This window comes from Engraulis encrasicolus, chromosome 20, assembly GCF_034702125.1.
Source record: "Engraulis encrasicolus isolate BLACKSEA-1 chromosome 20, IST_EnEncr_1.0, whole genome shotgun sequence".
Classification (NCBI taxonomy): domain Eukaryota; kingdom Metazoa; phylum Chordata; class Actinopteri; order Clupeiformes; family Engraulidae; genus Engraulis; species Engraulis encrasicolus.
The window spans coordinates 13,780,253-13,792,752 of record NC_085876.1 but is presented as its reverse complement, the minus strand read 5'-3'; the positions used below and the strand labels follow the sequence as shown (position 1 = coordinate 13,792,752).

The 12,500-nt window shown below is 52.8% G+C and overlaps 1 protein-coding gene across 1 annotated transcript in view; it reads right to left on the bottom strand.

Moving 5' to 3' along the window:
• The window catches only part of cica (capicua transcriptional repressor a), a 46,280-nt gene extending 38,328 nt beyond the window's left edge, over positions 1-7,952 (bottom strand). Inside the window, exons 1-2 of the mRNA XM_063186159.1 lie at positions 7,578-7,952; positions 1-4,311 (exon numbers count right to left, since the gene is read on the bottom strand). The exon at positions 1-4,311 is cut by the window's left edge and continues 273 nt beyond it. Coding sequence (XP_063042229.1) covers positions 1-3,925 — 3,925 coding nt within the window. The 5' untranslated portion in view covers positions 3,926-4,311; positions 7,578-7,952. The remainder of the gene's footprint in view (positions 4,312-7,577) is intronic.
• Between the last annotated feature and the right edge of the window lie 4,548 nt (positions 7,953-12,500).

Genomic DNA, 12,500 nt, shown 5'->3' with positions numbered 1-12,500 from the left:
TGGTGGAGGCCGGGTTGCGCAGGAGCACGGCGCCGTTGGTGGTGGCGCTGGCCCCGTTGATGGGCACGGGGGCCTGCAGCGTGGCGCTGAGGTGCGGGGGCTGCCCGGCGCTGTCCCTGGCGCCGCGACCCGGGCCCGCTACGCCCACCGCTGCGGCGCTACCGGCGGCCGCGCTCCCACCGCTGCCTCTGCGGCTGCCCAGCGGGCTCTCGCTGAACTTGGCCAGCGGCACGTCCGGGTTGCGCACGATGACGGGCGAGTCGCGCAGGGGCAGGCCGCCCCGACGCGCGCCGCTGCTGCCGGGCTCCTGGGGCAGGGGCGAGGGTGGCGTGGGAGACACCAGCATGGGAGGAGGGGTGGAGGCGGCCGAGGAGGGCGGGCGGCTGGCGGCGCTGCGCGGCCGGGAGAAGGGCGTCTGGGGCTGGCTCTGAGGCGACAGCACCCGGAAGCCGCCCAGCGCCGGGTCGCCCACCAGCATGGGCATCTGATGCTGCACCTCCGGCTTGCCGTAGTCGTGCGGGATGGCGATGGAGGAGGGGGCGGCCACGAGGGGCAGGACGGTGGCGGCCGTGGCCGCGGCGGAGGAGGCCGGGCCCTGGTGGGGGTGCTCGCCGGGCTTGCGCTTGCTGGGGCTCATGGGCACGGTGAAGGTCAGGTTGGTGGGGAAGGTGGGCACCACGCCCGACAGGTGCCGCTCGCGCTCCACCACGCCGCCGGGCACCACCACGCCGCCCAGCTTGGTGCCGCTCAGGTGGCGCGGTCGGCGGGGGGTGAGGGACGCCGGGGCGGTGATGGGGCTGAAGTTGGCCGGCCGGAAGCCGAAGAGGGGCGAGGGGGACGGGGAGGGCGCCGGCGAGAAGGGCGACTGGTTGGAGACGGGCGAGAAGGAGGGCGTGCCCGAGCGCGAGCTGCCCAGCGACACCAGCATGTTGGCCGCCTCGCACTCGTCGAAGTCGAAGCGCGACAGGTCGCGGGCAAAGTCGCGCGACAGCTCCTGCGGCAGCAGGGAGGGCAGCACCAGGCGCGGGCGCGAATCGCCGCCGCGGCTGCTGGCCTCGCTACTGTCGCGCGACGTCTCGTCCCAGTCGAACTCGCTGCTGGTGCGCCCGCTGCCGCCCAGGCGCAGGTCCGGCGTCAGGGTGCCCGTGCTGCTGGCTCCGCTTCGGTCGCGTCCTCCGAGGCCGCCCGGTCCCCCCGGTCCTCCGCCGGCCTCCATCTCCTTGGTGCGCATGGAGAGGTGGCGCGAGCAGTAGCCGCGGCGCTGCGACTCCTTGGAGCAGCCCTCGCGCGAGCACAGCCGCCGCCACTGCTTGCCGTTGAACTTCTTGCGGATGCCAGTGGGCGTGCACACCACGTCGCCTTTCTTGTACTTCTGCTGCGCGGCCGTGAGCGGGGTGCGGGACCGCGAGCCCGAACCCGAGCCCGATCCGCCTCCGCCGGAACCGGAGCCGCCGCCGCCCGAGGATCCGTGGGAGTTTGCGGAGGACGGCTTCTCCAGGATGCTGCGCGTGGGCGGGAGAGGGGGCAGCTGCGGGGGCGGCGCCGCCGAGATGACCGGCGTGCTGCCGTCCAGGCCGAGCAGGACGGAGGGCGGGGCGCCGTGCGGGTGGTTGAGCGTCAGATGGGGGCCCAGGGGGGGCCCGATGTTACGCACCACCGACAGGTACGAGGGCTTGGACAGGATGTGCCGGGGCTGGTGCGGGGACACCCCCAGGGGCTTGACGAGGGTGGGGGGCGGCACGCCCATGCCGGCCGCGTCTCTCATGGTCATGGGGGCGGTGTTGAAGATGGTGACCTCCATGTCTTCTTCTGGAGCCTGGTGATGTTGCTGCTGCTGCTGCTGCTGCTGTTGCTGCTGATGTTGCTGGAGCCTCTCCTGCTGCTCGCGTTCCCTTTCTCTCTCCCTCTGCTGTCGCTCCCTCTCTCTATCCCTCTCCCTCTGCTGTCGCTCCCTCTCCATCTCCTGCTCGCGCTCCCAGTCGCGGTGGCCCCCGGCGGCGGCTAAGTTGAGCACGGAGGTCATCATGACCCCGCCGGCCGCGGCGATGGCCGTGGTGGCCGTGGAGGACACCACGTAGGGGACCGAGGACGAGGGTGGCGGCGGGGGGAGGGGTGGTGGTGGTGGTGGCGGTGCGGAGGCGGGGTGCGGGGGCAGCGGGCGCCGGTAGATGGGCCCGCCGATGAACTGCGACACCTCGATGTCCTCGCGGTCCTCCCAGGCGCGGCTCCCCGGGTCCAGGTCCCAGGGCGCCACCAGGAGCCGCAGGCTCTGCCGGGACACCCAGACGGCCTGCACGGGGCTGGGGCCGCCGCTGTCGTCGTCCTGGTCTGCTGCTGTTTGCTCCGCCCCGGGATCATCCCTCAGGAGGACTCGATAGGGGTGGGGCACGGCCACATGCGGGTCCACCTGCGTCACCAGCCCCTCGCGGTAGGTCTGCGGCGAGGACCCCCCCTCGCTGCTGACGCCGCCGCCGCTCTCGCCGGGCCCCGCGCCGAACGGCACGCACACGCAGGTCCCGATGGCCACCTGGCCCGAGCCCGGCGGCGGCGCGTCCAGCACCAGGTCCACGTCGCCCCCCGCGGGCCGGAAGGGGTAGTAGCTGACGCCCTTCTCCCCGTTGAGCTGCACCTCCACCACGCTGCCGCCCTGCTCGCCGCTGCTCACGTGCCGCACCACGCCCGCGCGGAACACGCCGGAGCTCTGGCGCGCCAGCACGCGCTGGTTCTTCAGGCCCTTGGCCAGCGCCTCGGCCAGGCCGTCCTGTGGCGGGGGGTTGCCGTGAGGGGCCGTGGACGATGCTGATGGTGGCGGGGGCGGTGGCGGCGGTTGAGGGCCTTGGTGGTGCTGCTGTTGCTGGTGCGGATGGTGATGGGGACGGTCCGACGGCGGCCCTCCGGGATCCGAGGGGGTGTCCGTCCTGCTCTGGGAGGCTGCTGCTGCTGCTGCTGCTGCTGCTGCTGCAGCGGCGGAAGAGTTGGTGGTGGTGGTGGTGCCGTTGCTGTGGGAGGCTGCGGTGGTGGTGGTGGTGGAGTTGGTGGAGATCACGTCCAGGTCGGCCGAGTGCTCGCTGGCGGTGTCTGTGGAGGAGCACCGAGGAGGGCTGGACAACGGCGCCGCCGACGGCCTCTCCCCAGCCTCCCTGTCCCCGTACTGGGAGACCGTGGTGGTGGTGGCCTGGGCAGGAGGCTGGCTGGGGGTGTGCTGTGTGCTGTTGGGGGTGTGTAGTTGCTGGCCGCCCTGAGGCTGAGCCGTGGAGAGGCTGCTGGACGTCCCGTTGTGTATCCCACCACCACCGCCACCATCACTACTGCTGCTGTTCCCGCTGGCCAGCGGAGGCGTGCTGGAGTTGCCGTGGTTGCCGACTCCAACCGATGACGAGGACGAGGACGAAGAGGAGCAGTGCTCGGAGGTGTACTTCTTCTTGGGCACGCGGGCCTTGAAGGTGGCGGTCTTGCGGCTGGCCGAGGGGTTGGGGCTGCTGTTGGAGCTGGCGGCGCTGCCACTGCTGTCCGAGGACCGGCAGCTCCTGGGTCTCTCCTCTCCACCTCCTCCTCCACCTCCTGCCACCTTGTCCCCCTCCCGGGTCAGGATGTCATCCCGGTCCGGCGTGGCTGCTGCTGCTGTCACCGAAGTTACAGAGTTGACAGTGCCACCGCCGCGAGGTGTGTTGGTGTCCGAGTCCGAGTGTGACGAGGGAGGCGTCATGTGTCTTTTCGGGGGGGACGGGGACGATGAGGAGGAGGAGGATACGTGCTTGGTGCTGGAGGAGGAGGAGGAGCGTGTGGGGGCGTCCTGCTGCTCGGGACTGCTGCTGCTGTTGTTGTTGCTGTCGTTGTTGTTGTCGGGCTGGCCGCGTTTCCTGCCCGCCGCCTTGGCGCGGGTGGACGGGGGCGAGGGCCGGCCCCCCTTCTTCAGTGGCTTCATGATGGCTTCACGTCGTCGGAGATGCCCGTGACCCGCCACCGGCACCACCACCACCGCTACCACCGGCGGCACCCAGCCCTCCCCGGTAGCTGACGGCTGTCGCGTCTGCGGTCTGCCGCAGGATGCTTGGGGAGGAGGAGAAGGTTCCCTTCCTCCCTGCTTCTATCTTCCCTCTGGTCCTGCCTCTCTGTTGCTCATCCCGCCCTTTCGTCTCTCTCTTCTTCACTCTTTCGCTCTCTCTCTCTCTCTTCCTTTCAATTTCTCTCTTTCTCTTTCTGCGTTTCTCGCTCTCTTGCACGTTCTCTTTTTATCTGGCTTCTGTTTCTTCTTCTTCTTCTTCTCCTTCTTCGTTCTTCTGTCTCAGCTCAGTCCTGCTGTTCCAAGGCCTGGGGGGGAGAAAGGGGGGGTATTACTAATGAAGTGCTGTGAAGTTTAAACACGATGAAGCACTCTAAAATCAGCCTGCTATATGCTTACTGTACATACACAGTTGATGTGGCTCTTCTTTAACCTTACAAATGTGCCTGTGATATATTGTCATTATTGTGTGTGCATCGTTCATTATTATTTTCATTATTGACATTAATTTGACAAAAATAGCACACAGTACAAGAATAAAATACATGTTATGTTATGGGACATTTATGTAATACGTGTGTAATAAACAACTGTGTGTGTGTGTGTGTGTGTGTGTGTGTGTGTGTGTGTGTGTGTGTGTGTGTGTGTGTGTGTGTGTGTGTGTGTGTGTGTGTGTGTGTGTGTGTGTGTGTGTGTGTGTGTGTGTGTGTGTTACACATGAAACATACATCTCCAACATATGCATAGACAAATACGCAAACAAGTACGCCCAGCTAGAGAGCTAATTGCTACACGGCTGTTGCATAATCATGTATTAGCTCCACTTATCAATGCGATGCGCTACCAAATTTGCTACGTGGCAACCGTGCGGGTTTGTAGTCCAATTGTTGATTTGTGTTGCACCAAATAATAAACACGCAGGCGGCACACAAATAGAACTGCATGCCCAGACAAGTAGAAGAGTGAAGCACACTCGTTTTCTTGGCTAGAACTGACGAGGCGGGGGAATTCCTGGTTCACTGGCATTTCTCTCTCTCTCTCTTTCTCTCTGTCCCTCCCTCCCTCGCGTCTTACACACACACTCACACACACACACTCACGCATACTCTCTCACTCGCTCACTCACTCACTCACTCTGACCTTTAAGCATTTTATTACAGAAGCAACACTACACACCCCTACAACCTTAACAATGCTTAACTTCCCACTACTGTACACATCACCAAGTCAGCCACCCAGCTCTTCTCTCTCTCTCTCTCTCTCTCTCTCTCTCTCTCTCGCTTGCTCTACTGTCTCTCTTTCTCATTCTCACTCTCACCAAACTGCTCTCTTTTTTATAGACGTTCCTTTTTGGCCAGGCCCTTATCTCTTTAAAAATGCAACGGCACTGCAAAAACTTGTCAAAGCCGCACACTTGCATAGTCCGCCTCCTGTGGTGTTTGTCCACAACAGACGAAGAGTGACCATGGCTTTCGTTGGTTTAGTGGCTGGACTGGCCTAAGTCAACACAGGGAGGAGAGGTTCAGCACATCAGCAAGCACTCACACCCAGGAAGAAGAGACCTCATGATCAAGAGAAGCATAGTTGGCCTAATTACTTTGACTTGCATTTGCAATAACGTATGTGAAAAATGAAATCAGAAAATTCTGTGTGTGTGTGTGTGTGTGTGTGTGTGTGTGTGTGTGTGTGTGTGTGTGTGTGTGTGTGTGTGTGTGTGTGTGTGTGTGTGTGTGTGTGTGTACACTGTATATGCAATACTTTTGCAAGCTGTCTATATTTTTGAGTTTGCGGTGGGGAGCTGCTTGTGGTAAATATTGACATTTAGCTGACAGAGTGTTCTCTCCGGCAGACTGAAATAATATATAACTTGAATTTTAGGAAGGCAGGCCGAGAGGAGATAAGTTTCATTCTTACTGTAAGTGTTCTGGATATGCACCATATGCTGTGTGTGTGTGGGCGAATGCAAGATACTGAAACTATGTCTGATGCTGGCAGGACTAGACAGGGTTGGTTGGAGACTAGACTAGTTGACATGGTTGCACATGGTGAGGCAGACAGCAGCACATTGCAAAGTCTATGCAGCAAACCACCAGCACGGACACACACAGCTGCAGCATTCAAAAGCCCTTATTCAGTTAGTTCACTGTGTTCTGAGCGAGTCCGTGGACTATGTAAATAGCGTGTGGCCAACAAACCAATAAAATTCCACCATTGTGTCATCATCATCTGCCAAGTTCCTACTACCACTTTCGCATACGCCACAGCGAAGTATACAAAGGAAGCCAGATAAGACTCGTTTACGCCTATCCAAAAGTAAACTAACATTTGCACCACAACCACACTACGTAATGAAGGGATACATTCATCGCGTGTCCCGCGAGAAGTAGTGAAGCCTATTATTAGAATTAAACACGGCTATTTCACCTTTATTACGACGCTAATTACCAGTCGGATAGTTGATCAACCAAATAACAACATCGGATGTAGTTATATTACTCACCTTTGTGGCTAGTTACAAAAAGTGTAAGAACAAAAGTATATAACACCCGTTAACCAAATAGTGAAGAAAAATCCATAATTACGCCTATTACGCACGGCGCACAAATACGCACAAGCTCGCATTGATACAGGTAAGGTTGTCACAAAAGTGCGTACATAGGACTGTATGCCTGGACAACAAATCATAGGATATGGGCTTGAGAAAGTTTCTGCTGAGCAGCCGCCTGTATGTGTGTCAAGCGCTGTTATTGGTCGTAGTGCCCTACTCTGCGCTTACTACCACCTACTACACAAAGAACCCAGAAGTGGGGTGACGCAGGCCTCTCGGCAGTACAAGGCCGCTGCTAGGCAATATTGTTTCTAAAGCTGCACCATTCAACAATCTATGATCATAAGAGTGAGTACGTGTAAAAGCACTTGTGCCATCGAAGGTTTTATGTAAGCACACCTAAACACGGAAACTGCGACGTAGAAATTAAATTGCATTTGTGAAGCTTTACACGCAATCGTTGTGTGAGACAGTAGCAAACGATTGTCGTAGGCTACTGCTAATCCACTACGTGACAGTAACTGATCAATACATTATTCAACTGACGATATCATTGCAATATATCATTTTTGAGGGCAACAGGAAAAGACCAGGCCCTCAACTACAAGAGAACACCCAAAGCAAAATGAAACGTTTGCGTCGCCTTGGGAGGAAAAGCGTCGTTGAAAGCTGAAAATATATACTTTGGGAGATGTTCAGAACTTATGTAGAAAGTGTAGTTTAGGAACAGATGTGTGAAGATGTGTAATTTGTTGCAGATTAAGTCATCCAGTCGTTGTGTCGTTTTCTAGAAAAAAGTTTTTAGACTGAGTGTGCACCCTAACCCCCCTCCCTTCTCTCCGAGGATGGTAAAACACTTATCTCTCCAGTTCACCCGGTTTACGCAGAAACCTTTTGGCCTCGAAATAAATATAAGAAAGGCAAGTATTTACCCAAGTAACACCCAATACGATAGCCTAACAAAGCAAAACAGGCAACCTCCGCAGTGCTGCAGAAGAAAGATTTGTAGCTTATGTTTCAACTTACCCAGAAATAATTATCAGTGACGCGAGAAAGATATCCTTCCAGAATTAGAGCGATTGAAATGCTGGTCGTCCACGGTTGTCAGGCTCTGGGCTCGCAAATATTTTTCTTCCGCAAAAGCCTCCCAAACGAGGAAAAGTACGACAGCTTCTGTCCTACACTACAGTCGCAAAATGGTGAATGAAGCCTAAAGCCTTGACAACTACTCGCCTCAGCCAATCGGCGTCCACCATTGGATGTATCAGTATACAGTAGCCAATGGTACTTCTGGTGAGCCATCTGAAGGAGGAGTTCCGTGTCAAAGTATGGTTGATTGACAATATCTACAGTCGAATAGTGAGACTGGAAAACAAGAAACAGCTGGACAGACTCGAGTTTGTGAAATCCAATTAGATTTTAGATTGAGCCTTTGCAACAACTAGTAGGCGGGCGATGGCAAGAAAAATAACCCTACAAACCAATGTTCATGCTCCTCGTTCAATAGTGACAGCACAGACGGCGTAGTAGCATATAGGCTACACAACACGCAATTTTACAAGGATGCTGGCAAGTTTGATGCTCAGCTATGCATGACATTCCATAACTACAACCGCATAGCCACTTGTTGTGACATCCATATTCCACGTCTTCATATGTTTTGTCTGGGTTACCCGGATGGGACAGTTTGGAAATGGAAAATCACTATGACAAGTTAATAGACGACAGCGACCGTCGCCTCATTCTAGTATGCTGTAATTAGGTACCACTACGACCATTTAGCTTCGGTCTCTGCCTCCTTCTTCCACTATTCTTTCTCATGCCCGGTTACCTTCAGTCGCCCAGCCAATGGCAGAGCACTCCACACACTACTTCTGACGTCGCTCAACACACCGTAAACCCGCCTCCTTCAGCCAACCTGAGACCAATGTAAAGCTAACGTCACCAAATCATCCCCTGATTGGCCAAGTGATAGGGGGCCTATTGACCAATGATCGGCCACAACGATGAGCTCATTATGCTTGTTGCCATCAGTGGGACCAAAAAGGAAGGGTCGAGAATAAATGAGTTTAAACCCAGGATTACTGTCCCTCAAGGGAATGGCCCACATACATCCAGTCTCACGCTCTCTGTGGATGCACAAGGATGCCAAACTCCTTCTCGTAAGCGTATGCATGCTCTCTTATGTTCAAACAACATCGTTGGATGTGTGGAGTGTGTATGTGCAAGTGGCACCTCATAGATCAGTTGCACTCCCCCCAGGGCATGTAGAACATACAGAATTATATAAGGCTGTGCTTGCTACGTGTGCGCGTGCACCCAATGCACTCACTGACACCCAATGCACGCGTGCACGAGGCGAGCAGCACACACACACAAGACACACACATACGAGCACGCACACACACAAAGCGTGCACAAACACAAACATGCACAAAGTGATGGAGAAAGATGCAGGGTAGACCACACCTTGATGTGTCCTTGTTGCGGTGACAAGGCTGCAGTCTCCACACACACATACACAGCAGGTGCCAACAGCAATGGCCACACAGAGAAGAATCCAACAATGAAGACGGGCAACCGTGCCAATAGTCATATGCACATGGGTGGCATAGAGAGAGGAGGAGAGGAGAGGAGAGGAGAGGAGAGGAGAGGAGATGAGAGAGGAGGAGATGAGAGAGGAGGAGAGGAGAGGAGGAGATGAGAGAGGAGAGGAGGAGAGGACATCGGAGAGGAGAGGAGAGGAGAGGAGAGGAGAGGAGAGGAGAGGAGAGGAGAGGAGGAGATGAGAGAGGAGGAGATGAGAGGAGAGGAGCAGGCTATACATTATTCACTGCCAATCTGACACAATGTAGGAAGAAGCGGATCAAACACATTCGTTTGCGGGCAAAAGCAACTCAGTCTTTTGTTTCATATAGTTTTTGCAGCAACACTACTCAGTGGGATGCTGTGCTTGTTATTGGAGAGACTTAACTACCTTGGCAGCCTACTGCACTCCTACATTACAGAGTAATTAGTCAAATTTGAAAAATGTACATGGTCGGGCTTGTCTTAACACATTAAACCTGGCTACACCATACACCTCCAGATGAAACAAATGCATAATGTTTGTGTACATATTTGCTGATGTATCACTGACTAACAACACAGAAACTGGATCTACATCTTTCTTTTCCTGCAAAAACAACTCTGCCTTTTGGTACAAGTAATCTTCATGCAGAGCATCTGTTATGAACGTGTTGTTACTAAAACGGTAATGACCACGTCTCAATCTGTTATTTAAGACTCTTGCCAGTGTCATAGCAGTGTTGTGATGACGTAGCCTACAGTGTTTGAGTTTTCTCAGTAAACTTGGAAACGGTTAGCCTGCAATGATGCGCTCCCATCTGCACGTATGGGGCATGCATCATAAACCCTAACCAGGCAATATGCATGTAGCCTAAATGTAAAGTGAACATGTTTGCACCAAAAACATTGACTACTATTAGCACTTAGAGAGCATTTAAAATGGGTATAGCATACGTTATGGTCAACAAATGCATTGCTCATGGACATTATTGTCCTTTTAACATGCACCAGCACCACATGGATAATCTAAAGTGGAGTAGCCTACATTAGATATTGAAAATTGTCTTTTTGTTTGCGCCTGCTTGCATGCAGAAACAGCACAGGGACATCATGGACAGTCTAAACGGTGTATACTCTACTGTATACAAAATCTATTTAAGTCATTGGGAACTGTGTAGTAGCCCCATAATGCACGTCGTACCATCTGAGGCACGCTGTAATAGTCATTGAAAGGTTAATTACCATAGTACTTCTACTATGACATAAGTAGGGATGCACGATACACATTTTTTCACTTCCGATTCGATCCCGATATCTAAATTTTGATATCTGCCAATACCGATACTACTCCGATCCAATACCAAAATCACATATATGCATGGGTTTCAACTTGAGGTAGGCCCAAGCAGACTATTTGGTCAGAAAAGGGAGTCAGAAGAACAGGAAACCAATTAATAAGCAAAAAGCAACAAGTAAAATAGTAACAATCCCATCCTGAAAGCTAATATGCAAGTGTTATGATTTCAAATTAACATTGCACCTGACTCATTGTCTGTATCAGGAAAATCTGATATTTTGGGAAAATTCCGATCCGATCCGATCTTTGAAATATGTTGATATCTGAACCCGATACCGATACTCCGATACCGATATCCCATGTCACATAACACAGGGCCTCTTTAGTAATGCACTATGACTCTGTCATTGCCATTCTGGTAACAACAAATTCATAACAGAGTTTTAACCGGTTAACATTCATGTAATTTCCAATGTGTAATAGAATTGACACTTTATTACATTTTATTGTTTTGTCACCCCTTGTTTATCAAACTGACACCCGTTCTGGTCCAGGTATGGCGGACAATCCGGATCACACACAATTCTCTTGATATTTGATGTGCCTTCATTATCAATGCCCCCATTCCCTTTCAGTGAGTGTAGCAGGACTCATAACATGGACTAGACATCAGTTGGAGAATAGATGGTGACCAGACAATAAAGTCATGACTGTAAATACTTTTGCACATAGAAACTACACATAATGTAAAATAGCTCATGTAAAATAATGTATAAACTGGTCGTGTGTATTTCAACAGCAGAATAAATGGTAGGCAGGTGTCCAAAACTGACAGCTGGAGAGGCATCTATCAGGGCATAAGAAGGCTCTCTGTTCCATGGGCTGAATACAGAGGCTTATCAGACACTGGCTTGACATATGCGTACGCAGCACACCGCACAGTGGTGCACACCCTTCAGCTGAAGACGCTGCAATAGGTCAAACTCACATCAGCACTGATCTATTTTCACTACATATTGTAGATTTTCCCAAACTGGGGGTCAGGACGGGGTGTCAACATGCGGGGCATGGACGATCCAGAATCGATCCGGCAATTTTTTTAAGTTTCAATTACTTCCATGGATATTTCGGGAGCAAATTAATGTTAAATTAAATAAAAGCACTTCAAAACATTGCAAGACTGATACAGACTGAGACAGATTGATACAGAAAACAGCCAATAAATTGTTGCCCCGTAACTGACTACTTGTATTGCCTCATCATGACTGATTAAACATTTGCTTTGCTTTCAGTAGAAATGTAGTGCATTGCAATGCATTGTAGAATTGAATCGGATCGGATCGGATCGGATCGCATAGAATCAAATCGAAACGAAACGAATCGTTAACTCCCGAATCGTGATCAAATCGGATCGTGAGGGCAGTGCCGATCCACACCACTAGTCAGGGCCCCTTGGGGGGTTGCGGAGGTACTGAAGGGAGGTCGTGGACAAAAGGGACTTGCATTCACCTGTATGGTTAATAGATGTATTTGCTGTCCCATGAATTTCTATTAGCGGACAAGGCTGGGCTGGCACAGAAAAACAGGCCGGGATTTTTTTCGGCATAGACCAGCCCCTAACACAGCCTATTGCTCTTCTTAGATATTATGATTAGCTAATTTCACGGTGTATGTTAAAGATAGACCAATAAGCCACCCCATCTAAATAGAGGGTCAGTCTCTAAGGGAAAAACAAACAAACAAACAAAAAACAACAGCATCGGTCGGCCCCTGAGGACTATCGGCCCACCGGGTAAATGCCCTGTATGCCAGATTACCAGTCCAGCCCTGTTAGCGGACAAACTATTAATGGAAAATCTAACAATATCAATGGACAAAAATGTTGATTTTTTTTACATTAACATTACGAGATTTTCCAATAAGAGCTTGTCTGCTAATATTACTACAAATCCACTGAGGCTATAGACTGTGGTGGGTCGTGAAAATATTCTGAAGTCCAAAAGGGGGTCCCCGCTGAAAAAGTTTGGGAACCCTTGACATACTGTTGGCTATACAGTAACTCAACCTTAAGTCTACATGTTCAT